Source organism: Aulonocara sp. 'chitande type north' Nkhata Bay, linkage group LG3, assembly GCF_057382095.1.
Source record: "Aulonocara sp. 'chitande type north' Nkhata Bay isolate Kocher_YH1m ecotype deep benthic linkage group LG3, A_spYH_male_GT1.1, whole genome shotgun sequence".
Classification (NCBI taxonomy): domain Eukaryota; kingdom Metazoa; phylum Chordata; class Actinopteri; order Cichliformes; family Cichlidae; genus Aulonocara; species Aulonocara sp. 'chitande type north' Nkhata Bay.
Genome location: NC_141346.1, coordinates 44,985,330 through 45,004,012, shown reverse-complemented (window position 1 = coordinate 45,004,012; position 18,683 = coordinate 44,985,330). Strand labels below are relative to the sequence as shown.

The following is an 18,683-nucleotide window of genomic DNA, read 5'->3' as shown; positions in this document are numbered from 1 at the left end:
GGTGATTGAAGAGAGTTGTTGGTCCTGAGTGTTTCATAAACTGCTGATCTTGTGGGATATTTCCACACAGCCATCTCTAGGGTTTACAGAGTCTGAAAATGAGAACATATTCACTGAGCAGCAGTTCTGCCGCTTGATATCAGACAGCAGAAGAATATGGACAGACTGCTTTAAGCTGAGATATTTCTCAAATAAACACTTTTTTTAACCTCTCCAAATGTCACCAAAATTGGACAACAGAAGGTTACAGAAATGTTTCCTGATCTGATGATTCTCAATTTCTGCTGCCGTGATTTTGGCATAAAAAACATGAAAGCATCATGTTATTGGCGGTGTAATGGTATGTTGTACCATCTTCTGATGGCTGCTTCCAGCATGATAACTGTGCACCGTGTTACAAAGCTTAGATCATCTCAAAATGGTTCACTGTACTCACAGTCATCCAATAGCGCACCTTTGGCATGTAGTGGAAGAGGAGATTCACATCGTGGATGTGCAGCACCTGTGTGATGCTGTCATGTCAGTATGGACCAAAATCATGCTGTGAAGAATTGAGGCTAATATGAAGGCAAAGGGGGTCCAAAGTGGTACTGACAAGGTATGGGTGTAGAAAACGTGGCTGCTGAGTATATACACATCTGCGATCATGATTATGATGATATTTACCCATAGTAACCGTGAAAGCTCTAACCTCATATATTCAGACAGAAGACTAAGTAGTCGTTTATTTTCCATATTGGCTGCACTGTATTGATTTTACCTGAAAAGACGCAGTCACGTATGCTGGGCTGGCGTTTCCGTTCCAGATCTTTCGCCATTACCTCAAATTCACGTTTGTTTCTCTTCTCGCACATTCTGTTTCCGTCGTCTCTGTCCTTATTCACAGCGTGAGCGGCCATTGATATTCGTCAGGGCTTTTAATGGGTTTCTTACATCTCTTAACTCTTAGCGCTCAGGTCTGCTCTCTGATATTCATCTGACATTTTCCAAGTCCAGCACATACGCCCCGAGCCCTGCATGTAACAGTGAGGCCAATCCATTACCTTAGCTACAGTGTTGTGACATTATTATTACCACTCCTTTGTGCAAGCTGGTAACTGGAAGAACATTACACACACACACACACACACACAAGCACTGCATTCATGACAGGAATATGTCGTGGCAATCTCTGGGTGCAGGGAAAGATCAATACACCTGGGATGAGGGGTGGAGCAGACCATTTTTCAAGTTGTGCGGGGGATTAGCAGAAACGCCTGCAGGAGCAAGGAGGGGTCACCGGTGTCAAGGGTATTTCCCATCAAGTATGTTAATGTCATACAAAACATCTGGGCTTTTAGATCACTACGGGGAGGGAATAGGTAGATTATAGATGGTGATTAAAAAAAAGAGTGAGAATTGGGGGTGATAGGAGCTAAGAGGCAGAGGACCGGAGAGGGAGAGCAATCAGGCCCGCCCAGATGTTCGTTGATCCTGCGTGTCAATTGCATCCTGTCGGTAGGGGCACGGGCAGGGTGGGGTAAATAATGCATGAACTGCACAGGAAGTATAGGACGGGTAAGAGCCTCCAGAGCATGGGTGGAGTCTGGAGAGGGATGAGGACAGAGGATTAACACGTGTCCTACTTAACTCCACGTGATATCAGGTAAAAGGGACTCACTTCACAAGACAAGCGAACGAGAGGAAAGTCAGATAAGCGTGACGTCTGCCTTTTTTTATTGGGTGGGGGGGGCACTTTTATTTTAGATCTCACATGGACAATTTACATGCCGCTGAAATGCTATCGCTCAGTTCTCGCCACGCAGTGAATAATTTCTAATTAAGCATCCCTATCTCCGCTGCGCTTGCTGTAATTAATGTTTCATGAGGTGTGGGACCCCGTTAATGACTGAAAAGGCAATTAAGGAATGTCTTCTCTGTTTTCTTTTCTCGTCACTATCCTGCCACATGTTTGTGCTGTCATGTTGTGAGACACACACACACACAACTCACCCAACTCACCCTTGAATAGCCATCATTTTGTATATGCCTCCACATTCTGGCTCTAATGGGGAAATGAAGGGGCTGTTTTTCACAAGTGCACAAGCAGCTGCCAGTCAGACCAGCGGGGGTTGAAGTACGGGGTGGGGTGGGGACATTGTAATGGTGGTGCACGCAGTTGTCACACGGCGCGAGCGGATGACCTGCAAATCTGGGGGGGTGGAGGGAGCTCCTTCCCTGTCCCATTTTCCCATCTCTTTTTCATCACAAACCCTCGAGAGGAGTGCAGATCTCTCTCCACGGGGCCAGCACTCACATTTTGACCCCCTGTTGCTCGCATGTAATACATGCTCACCCCTACCACATTCTCAACTCTTGCTCCCACCCGTCACCTCCCCCGACTGACTCTTCTCCTTCAGAAGCCTCTCACCCTATTACTCTTATTTATTCCCGACTCTCTACGAAGGTGGCGAGGCTTTCAGCCCAGTCATCCAAGTCCTTGTTAGCACTGCCCCCTTTAGTTCGACAGCACGCGTGTATTTATCACACAGATGCCCTTCTGCTGCCGCACCCACCCCTGCCTTTGGCGTATTAGTCAACCCTCAAATGAGCCAAAATGGCCCATTTTAGACCACTAGAGACGTAGTCAGTGTGCGAGAGGAGCTGAAGATTCGGTAGGGTGGTGCGTTTCAGAGAAATAGGGCAGCCATCTCGAGTAGCCTCTCCATTATCTTCCACCATGGGTGTTAAAAACACCCTGTCTTTTTTTTTTTTAAACCTGCCCTGGCATTGAGCCGCTCAAATCAATCACACTTCTAGAAATTTATGAAAGGCTGATGGGCATGGGGAGAAATAAATAAGTATAAAATGCACAAGGGGCTGTAAATAGGGCTTCAGTCTAGCAGCATGCTAGTCTGAAGGTTCCCAGGTGTTAAGTAAACCCAAATGAAGTGGAGGAACCAATAAAAGCAGCTTCAAAGCTCCCCTATAATCTTGTCAGTTTGGAAGGACACCCACTAGCCTTTGCAGGATTTTTCACTGATTGATATCATTCATATCCCCACTTCACCGAGTAGCTGCGGTAAGCACACCCCACAGCCTCCAGTCAGATTTTCTCCTTGCTTAAAGCACATCATGAAATAAAACTAGGATGCAAAGTGCCTTAAATGCATTAAGGTAATGTGCTTCGAGCGCTGAGGAGTTTTTTACAAGAGCCGTGTAGAAAAGTTTGGATCCATCCCCCCACCCGAAGTTGACGTTAAGAGAAGTCCAATAAACTCGCCTCCCACTCACTCTGCGTCAGCTCTGCAGGTGCGCCATTAACTAAATAGTTTACGGTTTTTAAGTGCATGTCACCCGCGGAGATGAATGACAAAATAATTCTCTTTACAGTGTACAGTGCGTCGCCAGTGCAGGTGTCATTTAGCCTGCCAGAACATTGGCGGTCACAGATGAGGTGCAGTATACGTCCCATCCATATGTATTTGTTCAAGATGAGCAACATTTGATTGTGGATTGATAGCAAATAACCAAAAGTGATGAATTGCACAGGTGACGCTTTTATCAATATTATTAATTTCGGTTTATGAAGCTCATGCTTATTGAAAATGCAGTAGTCATAACTTTTACAAGCCACAGGATGGCCTTCATATGAGCCCATGCCAGTGCCTTGTAAATACATCTTAGATATTTCTTGCCATGCAATCACACAGGTAAATTAAAGTAACACCAAAGGTGACCTTGTGTGTTCATTTACAGTTCCATAATTTACTCTAAGACTCTGCTACAGTAACTTTAAGTGATTCACAGCTCAATAGTTATCTCATCTCGGGCCTTCGTTTTGAGGCAACTTTCCTCCGATTGGCTGCCCCTCACAAACTGCTTTAAGCTGCAGTTTTGCTGTCGAGGAGTGTTCCCTGTGACGTCACAAAAATGTATCTTTTTTTTTTCTTGGTAGCCTGAAGCCAGCTCTTTTAGGTCATAGAGAACATTTGGACACACGTGACATCATTAATTGAAACTTTGTAACAGTTTCATATGAGCGCACGCCTAACAGTAACATAGTCTCTCTTTAAATTCTAAGGTTTTACATATAATCTGGTGCTCAGCAGGTCAATGCAATCTCAGATAAACAACAACACGGGGCAATTACGTCATGTCATTATTTATTTAACCAAACAAAGCCAAAATGCAGAAGTAGAGTGAAACGCTGAGCGCAGCCTTACTTAATTTTAAGATCAGTTTTTTATTATATACCTATGCATAACACCTTAGCACTGATAAAGGATGTTTTTAATAAGACACTATGTGATAGTTTGAACTCATTCATACTTTGAGTTTTATTTAAAGCTGATTTAAGTCAATATACACTGATGAGGCATAACATTATGACCATCTGTCATGAGATGATCTGTCATTTGGCTGCCAAAACAGCCGTGACCCACTGAGGCATGGACTCCACTAGTCCCCTGAAGGTGTGCTGTGGTATCTGCACTAAGTGTTAGCAACAGGTCCTTTAAGTCAGGCTTGGTCAACTCCAGGCCTCGAGGGCCGGTGTCCTGCAGGTTTTAGATCTCGCCCTGGGTCTACACACCTGAATCAAAGGATTAGTTCATTACCAGGCCTCTGGAGAACTTCAAGACATGTTGAGGAGGTAATTTAGCCATGTTAATCAGCTGTGTTGGATCAAGGACACATCTAAAACGTGCAGGACACCGGCCCTCGAGGCCTGGACACCACTGCTTTAAGTCCTGTAAGTTGTGAGGTGGAGCCTCCATAGACCTAGACTTGTTTGTCTAGTACATCACACAGGTGCTCGATTAGGGTCTGGGGAATTTGGAGGCCAAGTCAACACCTCAAAGCCGCCGTAGTCTCCTCAAACCATTCCTGAACAAGTGGGCTCTTCAGGTGTGTGCAACTGAGCACTCTGCATACCATGTTGTTATGCCGTACGTTAGGATGCTCTCTATGGTGGCTCTGTAAAATGTCACCAGCAGCCTCTCCTCCAGGTTGTTCCTGTAAAATGATTCATCAGAGCAGATGAAGAAAATCTCACAAGAGCTTCAGTTTGGAGATACTCTGACTCAGTCGTTAGGCCATCACAGTTTCCCCTCAAACTCGCCTAAATCCTCATGATTGCCCATTTTCCCTGCTTCTACCAGCAACTTTCAGGACAAAATATTCTAATATATCCAGGTGCCACAATGGAGACATAACCAGTGTTATTAACGTCACTAAAAAAGTCCATAATGTTAAAGCCTGATCGGTGTATATGCTCTTAAGTATCGTACGAGAGATCCACAGCGCACTATTCCATCTACAACAGTAACTTAAAAATCCCAGTTTCCTTGTCTGCATGCATGCACACAGCCAACAGAAGCTCCCGTTCAGGTCTTAATTTTAAACATGAGGATACTGCAGTGTCATCATGTGCTCTGTTAGCACACAAGCAAGGATACACATCTACAGACAGGAAAATACACTTGGCAAATTGAAAAAGAATATTAGCAAGCAAACACGGATATAAACAATGCATGTTTGATACAGGCTTTGAAATGTATTTTATGAGAAAGGTAATATATTCACATTATGCTGATTTATTCTTTTGCCTTTTGTTTGTTTTGTTTTCGGCAAAGAAAATTGCTAAGGGGGACTCAAATTTACAGTAGGTTTCGATATTTTTTGTCACTTCTATTTTTTTATGGCTCCCTAAATTGCAGTTTAACTGGACAGAGATTGCCCATGCATCCCTCTGTCCTTACACTGTTAATGGAGCCTCTGCCTCGAGCTCTTTTAGCTTCTCCTCCAGGAGCTAAGAAACTTTTTTGGATGACTTCCTGCCTGATCAAAGCATCAGACCACCCAAGCCATAACGTGACCTCATGCCCTCCGTTCCCCCCACCCCGCGGACACAAATACAAGGTTTGGCAGTGGTGAGGGTGACCTTTCCAGACTCCCTCAGATGAAGTAAGGCAGCCGAATTATTTCCTGCCTGTCATGCCCTTATCTGTGTCTGGCTGTTGTTTGTTTTAAATTACACGGAAGAACGACTTTCCAGCGGACCAGGGCGAAGGAGAGGATCAAGGCAGAATAATGAAAATGAAGAAGCGAGAACTGCGCCGCAGACATTACAGCGGCTCTGCCATGCTGTGTTGCGCCGCTGTATCGTATCTCTAATGTAAAATATTATGAAAGGATTAGCTGTGACAAAGTGGTGCAGTCATGACTGTAAATATAATCCCTTCATTATTTTCTCGCGAGCTATATTCAACCCCAAGTAGCACAGCTCTCGCTTTTAGTTTCTATGTCGCCAGTTTAAAGTTAATTATTGTTTCACACATGCAGCGCCATTGTTATGACCACGCCAAGCAGTGCAAGCTCTGTTTGTTGATAGCTGAGCTTACCTTTCCCCCAACGCAGCCAGAGTTTAATTGAGGAGAGCCAAGACAGACAGTGTATCAGAGATTAAATAGCGTGTTTTGATGTGAATACAGAAACAGAGAAATGCTGGTTTGGTTTTTGTGGGTTTTTTACACAAAGTACTGCCCGTAGCTTCTGTGTTGCTCCTGCAATGAAGGAAAGACAAAGAGAGACAGAATGGGGGGGAAGATAATTCATAAGGCATTTTATCTCCGTCATTACTGTAAACTGTTCAACTAAATGCTTTCTTGGCCTGTTGGATCTTTGCAAAATAATGTTTTTGCACCTAGCTGATCATGAGAGCTGCTAGATACAATAAACACGCAGAGATTGTGGTCACAGACTTGACAATATGAGCTGAGCCTGAAAGCCTGGTCAAACGTTATAGGCTCGTGGTACTTGGACTACAAATGGACACCAAAGCAACTTCAGTTACCAAGAATCCTTGGAAATACTATATATGCATGTGCAGACTGTTGTTTATAAAAATGAGCCAAGTTGTGATATACTAGTTTCTCTCTTGGGGACACCAGTAACCATGCTGAAGAACAGTTCAATTCAAGGTGCTTTATGTTGTAAGGTAAAGACGCTACAATAATACAGAGAAACCCCCCAAAAAGTGCTTGGTGACAGTGGGAAGGAAAAACTCCCTTTTAACAGGAAGCAACCTCTGGCAGAACCAGGCTCAGGGAGGGGCGGGGCCATCTATCCCGACTGTTTGAGGGTGAGGGGAGGGAGACAGGACAGACAGTTATATGCATGGATATATATTGTATTTACATAATAACATAGCCCATAATTAAATTTAACTGTAAATTCTAGTCTTTACAATCTTCAACAGCACTGAGGTTTTTAGAGGGAGGAGTGGGGTGGTGGGGTTATTATTAAACTAATCCCATAATAACAGGATTGTAATGCTGTCCAGCTTGATCGTGCACACTCTAGAGGAGCAGAGCGTGGTGACATTATGTTATTCTTACGCAGGGATTGTGAGGAAAACATTTGTTTCACATTAGAAGCTGCAAATAATTTAAGCACCCAGAGGACTCGCAACACAGCGCGCGAGTCCTCTGTAGCTTACAGAAAGCCAATGTGGGATGAAAACATACACATTTCTAACCGGATCTCTTGGCGAGCAGATTCACAGTTAGTCTTTGGGCTCAGCACTTGGCCAAGATAAGTACACTTGGGTTTTCACGCGACTGACTATTAAAAACTATTAATCTGTGAAACAGCCAGTTTTGTATGAACCTTTCATGGTGGAAAGAACCAAATAGATGCGTAGCAAAAGCAAAGTATTTCATAGCAGAGCTGAGAGCAGGGATTAATCCAGTGTGGAGTAACATCTTGAATGGTCAAAGGGTTGCCCAAGCAGTAACACGCTGATACTTGTAAGCCACCCACTGTACTATCCACATGCAGTGCACTACATAATATGTTTTAGAGATACATGGGGATGCTTTTGATCACCCGTGGTGTGCAGCCCCTGAGGAGATCACAGCACAGGCACAGTTCTCAGATCCTCCCTGTTGGTCGGCCGGTTGGATGGAGGCTGTTGTTGTTGTTATTGTGGACGGACAACATGCTAGCATGCGCCATAGCATTGCAGTATGTGGCTTAACTGAGTCCTTGCTGTGATAAGACCCACTTTTGAAAGGAGCATTAGAAACTCTTATGCATTCTTAATGAAAATGAGTATTAAATAAGAGTTGCCATCAATAATTTATACAAAGTTGCATCAGGCCTGGACTGTGGCTCCTCAACTGAGAATGATTTAACTGAAGGTGTGCTGCAACCCATCCTGGGTGTGCGATGCATTTCTCAGAACTAGCACAGAACTTTGCTTCCTGTCTCTCTGGGAGCATGTAGGCCTGTAGTTTATTCACCATATCTCTAATTGTCACTAAGGGAGCCCCTGACTTTAATTGCATGTAGCTTCACACTAGCCGCAATGGACGTTTCCATGAGTAAATCCAACATTAGGGAATTAATTAGGCAGAAAACAATGGGTCATCAGAGTGCTAACGACAGAATAACAAGGCACAGAGTTTTATTTGGTGCTCACCAGACACAGCACACATTCGGAAAGATGTAGAATGCTAATTAACTTTAGAGCTTAGCTATGACCCATTTTCATTTGTGCCAACACTTTATGTCCAGGATATTGTTCGTAGCGGTGTTGCATTCTGACACATTTTCAAAAATGGCATGCTGACTGTTCAGTGGAGCATACTTTTGTTAATGTACCCTCTCATGTATGATGACTTATTTTGCTGTTTTTCTCAGCATGCTTTAGACAAAGTTTGTATGTTCAGATTATTAGAGAAGCATTTAATTATTTATTTTCACGCACTGCTATTTTACGGTTAGCGAAACAAACAAGCTCATTAAGACCATATCCAGAATTGTTACCAAACAATACAAACAGTTCACTGGATATGTAAGCGCCCAGAAGACACGTGTGAGTCGTCAGAGGTGTCATCAGAAGTGTCATAATGAATCTCCTTTACCTCCGTTTTGTTCTGCAGCAACTTCCTGAGGGAAGTCGCTGTCTCTTTAGCCGCTCGATGCTCGAGTCTGTACTCCAGATAGTGGCTTACCCTCTCTACTTGATGCTGGGTTGGTGATGTGTAACAGCTTCCTGGCTGAAAACAGATTCTCATTTGGTGCAAGGTTGCTGAGAGCAGTGAAACTGAACCAAAATAGTGACGTGGCAGGCAGTGAAATCAAATCATTTAGCAAAAAGATGCTAAAAGAGTCTATGGGGGGCAGCATGGCATGGCAGCACTTCGTCAACCAAATGAATGCTTTCTTTTATATTAGTTACACACATAATTTGGAAAATACATTTTTTTTCTATCCGCTACCAACATACTTGTTAAAGTTGAGCTGGCTTTGCGGTTCGCTGTGTCTGACTCACCTGCTCCTCCTGCTTACTTAATCCAGGAAGCTAGAAATGGCTGGGAAACATGAGCGCAATTCCGTTTTCAATACTTCATTTATATTCCTTCTCCTTCCTGGCACGTCTGTTTGTTCTAGTACACATCCCTGTTCTCTGTCGCGCTATGGCATGACAACAGGAGAGGAGAGATCATTATTTGGCACTAACACGCTTGTTTGCGGCTCTTCTCTTTTTTGTCTGGCACTAAATGTGTCATAATGACCTCTCTTTTTTTTAGATTTGGTGATGGCTACACTGTGATTGTGAGGGTCGGTGGCTCTCCGCCCGCACTGAAGCCAGTCGAGGACTTCGTCCAGAAGACCTTTCCGGGCAGCGTTCTCAAAGAGAAGCATCACAACACGCTGCAGTATCAGTTCCCACACGCACAGGGAGCTTTGGCCAATATCTTCAGCCAGTTCACCAGGCATCAGCGGAGGCTGCGTGTGGAGGACTACTCGGTGTCCCAGACAACTTTGGATCAGGTGAGGTGGAAAAAAGGAAAAAAAAAGAAAACATATGCAGTTGGGCACTAACACAATTTTGTTGTTTTGGCTTGATTTTCAATCAAGTGAAACGATCACAATTCATTATTATAATTATGCATCATGGATTTCAATAGTGTTTCAATAGTTGGACAAACTCATAGGATTGCTTTTCATACTTGGATGAAAATCACTTGACTGTTTGAAGTCGAGAACTCTGAGATCAGATGACTGACTTGGCCGTTTATTTTCTAGTGAGAAACTCCTGAGTTACTTTTGCAGAATACTTTGGGTTATTATTCTTTCTGCCTCATCCGTCCTTGAGTGTAACCAGTGCTTTGCACCTTGTTGGAAACCCTCTGTAAGTCCATTCATGAAGGCGTCTCTTGATTGTAGACTTTGACAATGATATGCCTACGTCCACGAGAGTGTTCTTGACTTGATTAGCTGTTGTGGAGGAGTTTTTCTAAACTGTGGAGAAAAAAAAAATCATACCCTATACTGACTCCCTTTTGGGGCCAGCCTCTAAGTATCACCTTGATGAACTGCACTTTTTTACCTCTTCTGTGGTTACAGCTCTGGAGGTTTCCTCTTGTGTAGTAGGCAGTCGTGATCCTCTTTAATCCGTAATAAAGAAAAAAGTAATATGAGAGATGTGAGATCTCTGCTTGGAAAGAAGTAAGGTAAGAGCGTAAACTTGGTTTACTGTTAAATGATGCATTTTTAAGTGTTTTGATACCTTCAAGCAGCACATGAAAATTGAAAGCAAAGATCAAGCATAAAAGTCGAAACAAAAGTAACATCCAGAGGCAGCTTTGAAAAGTGTCACAGCTCAAATCTGTGAAATGTGATTATGATGAAACTGACTGTTGTTGCTGCGTTGAGCTGGAAGCACTCTGCCCATCTTCTGTATATAAGAACAGCTTGAGCCTTCCACTAGGTAGTGCAGGCCGATGCAAAAGCGATGCACCAACTAAATTTAGTGTGATTCTACAAGCCTACTGTAATTCTGTTGCTGCTCCCTTTTAATGGCTCACTAGCTCATCAATCAATGCATTGACCATTTTAGGTGCTCCTGTTTAATGCAGGTCTGCCCAGTAGCGGATAAGATTTAAAGATCTATCATTGTCTACACATTGTTTTCTGCCATTTAGGCTGTCAGACAGACCAATGAGGAGTGCACTGAGTTTGGACGGCCAAGATTGTTCAGCCGCCAGCTACCAGTATTGATCCCAAATCTGGACTGATTATATAAAACTCGTGCAGCCAGTATCTTTTTATTTTATTTTATTCCAGCCAGAGTGCACTAGCTCAGCTTACTGATTGGCGAGATAAACCGAGCGCTGCGTGTTGCGGACTGGATTCACCTTGTGTTTTCCAAACAGCCCCAGGGACCTAATGCAATCAGGCAGTGAGTGGCAAGTATGTGTGTGTCTTCCAAACCCACCATTAGCTCAGCAGCAGATGACCATGCGGGAGGTGAGAGTAACCTCTGAGGGGTCCAGAAAGGTCATCTTTCCACTCCGCCACGGGTGAAAAAAGAAAAGCCTTAAAAAAGAGAAACAACAAAATTGACACAGATGCGTTGAATTGTCTGTTCGTTCAGTTGTGCAATGTCACGACTGGATTTAAATCGAATTATGTCTTATAAAGGACACTGCACAGATGATCAACTTGTAGATTACCCATAATTCAAAATAAATCAGTCTTCTGCAGAATCTTTAAGTAAAATCTGCCCTTTAGGAGTGTCAAATTTAATGAAAAGCTCAATGCTTCAATTTGGCCTGCAAGGTTTTTTTCTTTTTCCATAAAGCGTTTTTAACAGGACTTCACAGATCAGCGGTGAACCTTGCATAATATCTGTTTTAACATTTATGTCTTCTTGCCCCACATTCTGCTCTGGTCAATATTTACCAGATCAGAGGCAGTAAATAAATCATTCTTGGACCAGCAGGTCACAGTATTAACACACAGACGGGGGGAGGGCTGGAGAACCTGTGGAGACCCAGACAGTCACCTTTCAGCTGGTGATTTATAGAGAGGAGCCTTGACCTACAGTATAACACCCAACTTGCACTACAATTAATATTGATCCGCACGGCCTTGAGCTCAGGCGTTAATGCTGATGGCCAGGACAGTGCAGGGCAGGGATTTAAAAGGAAAATGTGACTTTCACAATGGTCTCGTAGAAGCGGCTTCTGCAGAAACGAGAAACGTTTGCGGCTTTTTCTGGCACCGTCGCCGAAGCACTAATGGAGCAGCCGACCTTTTCGATCCATATATCATCCGATATGTATGCATGTGTTGATTATAAAGTTTCTTTACTTAGGTCCCCTCTTTCAGTATTTTTTTAAACGCGCTTTTATTTCACAACGCGCCTGTGAACCGATACTACCTCACGCTTGTGAACAAATGAAACAGACAATATTCTGCATATTTTGATGTTTTTAAGCAACGTTGTTGTTTGAGTTAGCGTCCACTTTTGTTTCAAGCATCAAACATTTTTTGACCTCCCAGCTTTAGTCAAATAATCTGGGAGACAAAGTTGGAATTTGAAAACAGGGAAGCATTTAGCCGCAGCGTTAGCATGTACTAAAAACAAAGCGTAAGAATAAGAAATACCAATTCAGATATTCCTCCACAAATCATGATGTAGTCCCTGCAGGATGACAATATATTTGCAAAATGGCAAAAGCATTAGGCACCCTAATAATAATAATAATAATGATAACTGGTAACCAATTGAACCGAGTCCCATGTTGCAAAGAAGCGCATCGAAAATGTGTACCTGCACTCGGCCAAAAGTGTACAAATTCAGAGCTGTCGCTGGATAAGCAGTGATTTTTTTCCTACTGCTGTAGTATTTATAATCTAGTGTGACTGACCCATCACTCACCTGATAACCCTGATACTGCTGCGACTCATGATGATTGTTCAGAAGCGTTAAATACTGGTTTGTTCACACAATTAAAATCTTCCACTTTTAGACATTGTGAGAGATTCTGTTTGGGATCTTGAGATGAGCAGGAATATTTTAATGACATGTAACGAATGTAAAAACAGCCAGTTTAAATTCTGCAAGGACTTCTTTGATGTATAGCTGAGGTTAATTGGCTGATTCGCGTCCTTCCCCTTCTGGGTTCTGCCTCAGTGGGTACCAAATAAACACCCCAGCGCACCCCTATAATGTAATTAATGCCTGTATCCATCTGTTATTAAGAAAATGCCACTCAGCAGCGCTGGTGCATGACGTTCAGGTCATGAATGGATGGTTGGCTAAATGCAGAAAGTGAACATTACGAAATAATCACACCGCAGCGCACCGGAGGAATTTAGCCATGCTTGTCTCAGTCAAAAAATGGCTGCATCATTAAAGCTCCCACGCTCAGTTTTGCAGAAAGTTCAAGACAAACAGCACTTTGCAATTCTGCTGCACAACTACGCAGCCTTGACTATGAATATGAAATGCTGTGCATGCCTCAGCACATCAAGCCAGTGAGTCAGAGGCCAGCAGAGGTGGGCGGAGGGTGCATTTGTTGTCATTCTTATCCTCGTATTTATTCTCTGCTGAGAAGATGTCTTGACAACGGTGACCTTGATACACGCTGCTGATGTTATGACATTACTAGCTCAATGAGCTTACACTTAGCAGCTTCTCTATAAGGAAGTTTTATCCACGTAGTTACACTATTCAGTAAAAAATGACTGTTCATGTGGTTTTATTGTTATTATTAAAGTTTTCTTTAACCATTCAGTTCAGGCTTATTTATATAGGGCCAAATCACAACAGTCTCCTCAATGCATTTTATTCTTTAAGGTATAAAGCACTTTGTGATGGCAGGAAAGAAAAAAACTCCCAGAGGACAGAGAAAGGATAAATAGCAAAAACCTGAAGATCAGATCAGATCATTTTAACTTTATGACAGGAAGTATCTTTGTTTGAATCAGAGTAACATGGCTTTTTAGTTTAACCCTGTGTGGTGAAAGAGCGTACGTCACCTCTTCAGCTGCTCACGTGCTCTGTGGCCAATAGATATCAGCGTGATTCTGTTTAGGCGCATGACGTTAGATCGCAGAGGAACCAGAAAAACACATTGTGCATATTCATGTCCTGAACTGAGCCAAGAATTCTCTCATAATGAATGTCTGCATGGAAGACAGATCTACTTAAATGTCTAGATAGGCTAATTAATGTTCCCGCGAGCAGGAGAGAAAAGCACCTGCTGTCACACAACATCGTGTCTTGTTTAACCTAAAACATGGAAACAAAACAGGCAAAATCATTTAATTATATGTTTGGAAGTGAAATATACTTTGTGCTCACACATGGAGTTTGTGTGGATTACACATCAAGTCATTCTTGATCTTTATGGACTGTGAAACCATAGATAGATAGAAGCTTTTGCTTTCAGCAGAAGTTGGTATGTAGTTAATTTTTTGTCTGTGTGCTCGGCACGATTTAAAAATGCCGGCAGGTGTTTTTGGGCTCCTCTTTGTTGCTAAAATAGACTGATCACCTGCTAGCTTCAATTCAAGGCTGAACACGGGAATAACTAATGGTATCAATATTCTCATCTAACTCTCAGGAAGAAAGCAAACTGCTGTAGTTCTCAAACGTCAGACTCTAGATGTATACGGCACATAAAACGAGGTCATTACTTTAGCGATAGAAAAGCCGTATTTTCACTAGTGAAGACATGTTGTCAGTAATGACAACGTAAATATATCAGAGTAATTGGCAAATGTATGTCCTTTGTTCAAAAGATGGAAGTTAATGCTAATAAAGACTTCATTACCATTAAATTATAAGGTTTCAGATTATATTCACCGGTTAATTAAAAACAGAAGCCTCAAAGGCTGACTGGATAGATCTCTATTACCCGTCTGAGCTTCAATAAAACAAAAGAGGGTTGTTTTTAAGCCCAGAAGAACAGGCTACTAATGTTTATTTCTCTTCATCCATGGCCTTCTGCATGTGCTTATTTGCTATTTGATTTAGCAAGTGTGTATCTGTGAAGAAAGGTTTAATTGATAGGGCCTCTGAGTAGCTGCTGATGGGATTGGCTTGGAGGACAATTTTATTTATTTTCCATTTAGATTTTAAGTGCAATCTAGTAATTCGCGTGTCCTGTTATATTCACACAGCCAATGAAAATGGTTAAATGGAAAAGCAATGCTCTTATCATTTTATATGATCCGCTTTGTTGCCTTTTTTTCCTCTCCCTCTCCGTCTGCAGAGAGTCTTTGTGTAGCTTTACCGCCGATGCTAAGAGACTAAAACGCCTGCTCGCCTGTGATGTTTACAGCACAATGAAATACACACTGCTTTTTATGAACGCCATAGGATTGATTTCGTCTGACATTAAATGGGCATCACAGAGAGAAGAATGATTGTTTTATTCTCTTTCTCTGCTGGTCAAAGATGTCAAACTGACATTCACTGTGTGAGCCGAGACGCTTGCTTGATGCTCCGTAGCCCTCGACTGGCATCTCATTCTCATGCACCCCGTCGTCCGTGCCGCTATTTCTGTTTGTTTTAAAGGCAGAGGGTGGGGAGAGAGCGCAAACGAGAAGTGTCCACGGGCCCTTCAGCAGAAGTTTATTATCTTGCCTTTGCTTTTAAGTACTTTCTTCTCCTCATTTGTATTCCAGGTCTTTGTGAATTTTGCGAGGCAGCAGCACGATGAAGAGGACTCTGAGGCCTATAGCAACCCGGTGGATGTTTCAGACGAGCTGCCGTTGGAGTATCTGAGGAGCTCCCAAGGAGCAGAAAAGGTGTAACGCGCACAAGAAAAGAACCGCATCTACATTCGTCCAGCGATATGCCTTTAAAATAAGGGAATCTGCAGTACTTGCACTGGCAACCAAATGAGTTCCTAACCTAATTTAGCTTTAATTACTAAATATAGCATGCCCCTGCTTTCAGGGTTTATCAGCAGGCTTGCAAAGTTTCCAATTATTCATGATGTTTTCCATAAGTGTCCCTCACCAAGCCAGTTTTTTAACTCATTTACAAATGCCTGATTTTGTAGCCTTCCTTTCATTCTGACACCGTAAATAGTTGGTTACAGTGAATGCTACTGCAAAGTTTGTGGAGTTTTCTAGAACTCCCTGGTTTGACACAAGAAGGGCAGGTTGCTGCACTAGAATCGTGACGTATTCAACTCGATTATCCAAATTCTTCAACATGCAGAGTCAATCAATTTACATTTAAAATAAAATAATTATTTTTCTTTTTTACCACACAGGCTGATTTCCATTTGACTAAAACCAACTTTAAGAGCAAAGCCTGACAAAAATGACTTAATAAGATTGTAGGTGCGAGTGCAGGAAATGCTGTATTTCACAAAGGTTAAACAACTGAAATAACACCACTTTGGTTTTGTTTGCACATTTATTGTAGATCATTCCACCACATCTCCCCCTGTGCTTCCCCTAGCATTACAAATTGCACGGCACTACCTCAGCCTTGACCTTCAGACTGACTGATGCTTTAGACTCCTATCATTTGTTTACATTTGCTGCTGATTGAACAAAGATAAATCAACTCAAAAAGTCTAAAGCAGCAGTTAGTTTCAGGCTGCCATCCCAGCTGCTGATAGGCACTCCAGTGATAAATAACTACTCTGCCACATGTATTGGCTTTGTATCTGAAGGAGCCTACAATTAGCTGTAGATGGTGTTCAATAACAAGCACTGAGTTTGCAGCAGTGGCTGTCGAACATGTTGCGCCTGCAAGAAAGGTGCTAAATGTTTGCACCGGCCAAAGCTTGCAGGGCTTTATCTCTATTATATGTAGGCATCAGGAATGTAATCGAGCGCACGTCAAATGTTTCATGAGATTTAGCAATGAATGTGTGAGCAAAAACACATTTTTATTTATATTGTGTTAGCTTATAAGGCCTTAAATTTTAAGATCCTTCTGCTGTATTTTTGCTGGCTTTGGCACAGTTCACCTTCTACATAAGTAGTTCTGCCTCTGAAGATGTGGTCATAATCTTAACTCATTCACTGCCAATGGCTGGCAGTGAATGAGTTAAACCCATTGACTCATTCACTGCCATTGACGGCTATAGACGTCAATGGCAGTGAATGAGTTAATCACACATAATCCTGTTTTCTTTTTATACTTTAAGTTGCATTGATCAGATACGGGTACCTAGCTAGCTAAGCTTGTTAGCTTCCTTCTTAGCCACGGACGCAATGCTTGGTTACTCAAAGCTAACTTGCCATACTTGCTAGCATTTTAGCCATAGCTAAATACCAGATGTGATGACACATGGGTGAATCTAAGACATCTATTGTAGGACACAGCATAAGCACAAAGGAAACTGAGATAGATTTTCTTATTTTTATATAGGACCAAAATTTGCATAAAAACTAGCATAAACTCAGGACTTCACGGAGTTCAAGTGAGAATGTTTGTCCTTTTCTAGACTTCTGTACAATTGTTCCTTTTTTGCAACTCGAGGAGTCACCCCCTGCTGGTCACTGGAAGAGATTTGCAACATCCATCTTTTAAATACAGTCTATGTTATCACTCATTCCTTTAGCATGTAAAGCCTTTGTTTGGTCTGGGAAATAGCTGATTGCGTTACTTAAATTTTCAACCACCTATGGTATCAAGAATGCGTAAAAACTACAGAAATATATTTTTTAATGTATTTTTTTAAAGTTATTACATCATACAATTAAATTGTACAGACATATGTAAACTTTGGGCAAACTGTACACCTTATACTCCATTTCCCAAGTAAAAGTTAACTCAGGAAGGTTTTGTGTGCAATACTTAAATGCTTATACAGAGAGTGACATTTAGTTCTGTCTTTTACTGTATGTACTGTGCGACATCAAGAGGTTATGTCACTGTCTCGCGCAGCTTGCGCTCGCATTACGTTGCGCTTTTGTGTTCAGGATGTAAATAAGTCCACACTTCACTCCTCACAGGCTTTCTTGTTTGCTTTCAGAGCCTGACATAATTTGTATGCTTTGCTAAGTCCTCACATTACTATCATGCACGTTGCAAAAATAATGAATCCTGTTTGCACTGAATATTACTCTATGCCAAGACAAGTGATTAAACATTTGCACAAACTGTAAGGCGACTTTGACTCGGTGTTTGTTCACTGCCGTATTTGTCCAACGAATCACCGAGTTCCAGTTTGAAAGTCTCTCTAGTTCAACTTCCTGCATGCTGTCTTATTGTTGTGTCCTTCCTTTCACTATTTCGCGTCTTTCACTCTGCGCGAAGGTGCCAGCTGCAGGCTCATATTTTGTTTTGTCTCTCATACATTCGTAACATCAACCGAGTCCATGGGACGCCAGAATTCAAACCGCACCACACTGGGTAAGGCTTTTTATTTCATATTTAGCAGAGTGGCTCCTTCTCAAGGGCGAACAGACATTTTGTCTGCCAGATGCCTGCAAATGAATTTATTTTGCTGTCAGACTATCACACAGACTCTTTTAGCGCGTGGGCTTCCAATTTATTTATTGTACTTTTTTTCTTTTCAAACCAATTTAAAGCTAGTATACCTGAAGTTGGACCAATTCTTCTCCCAGTTTCATTTCACTATCACAAAACATCACAGCATATGTAGTTTTTCTTTTCAGACACAGTGTCTACCAAGATTAAGACGTCTCATTTGTGTCTAGTAAAACATTTCTCACACCCCTCTCAAGAGAAACCCTCGACTCACCTCCTTAACTATCATCTGTAATTTTCTGTCCAATTTATAAAGATAATTGAGGCATTTTTCTGTTTTCTAGCTCAGGTGCTAATGTATTTGTTTTTGTTTGTTGAGAGGCTTAGAAAGTGTCTGCTCCAGATTTCACTACATAAAAAATACAGCATGTTTCTA

General features: G+C 42.2%; 1 protein-coding gene across 2 annotated transcripts in view; it reads left to right on the top strand.

The window, feature by feature from the left end:
• LOC147335857 (phospholipid-transporting ATPase ABCA1) overlaps window positions 1-17,907 on the top strand; it is a 187,524-nt gene extending 169,617 nt beyond the window's left edge. For both annotated transcript variants that reach the window (XM_086282904.1, XM_086282910.1), the window contains exons 49-50: window positions 9,579-9,822; window positions 15,475-17,907. In XM_086282904.1, the coding sequence (XP_086139030.1) occupies window positions 9,579-9,822; window positions 15,475-15,603 (373 nt within the window). In that variant the 3' untranslated portion in view covers window positions 15,604-17,907. The remainder of the gene's footprint in view (window positions 1-9,578; window positions 9,823-15,474) is intronic.
• Window positions 17,908-18,683: the final 776 nt, after the last annotated feature.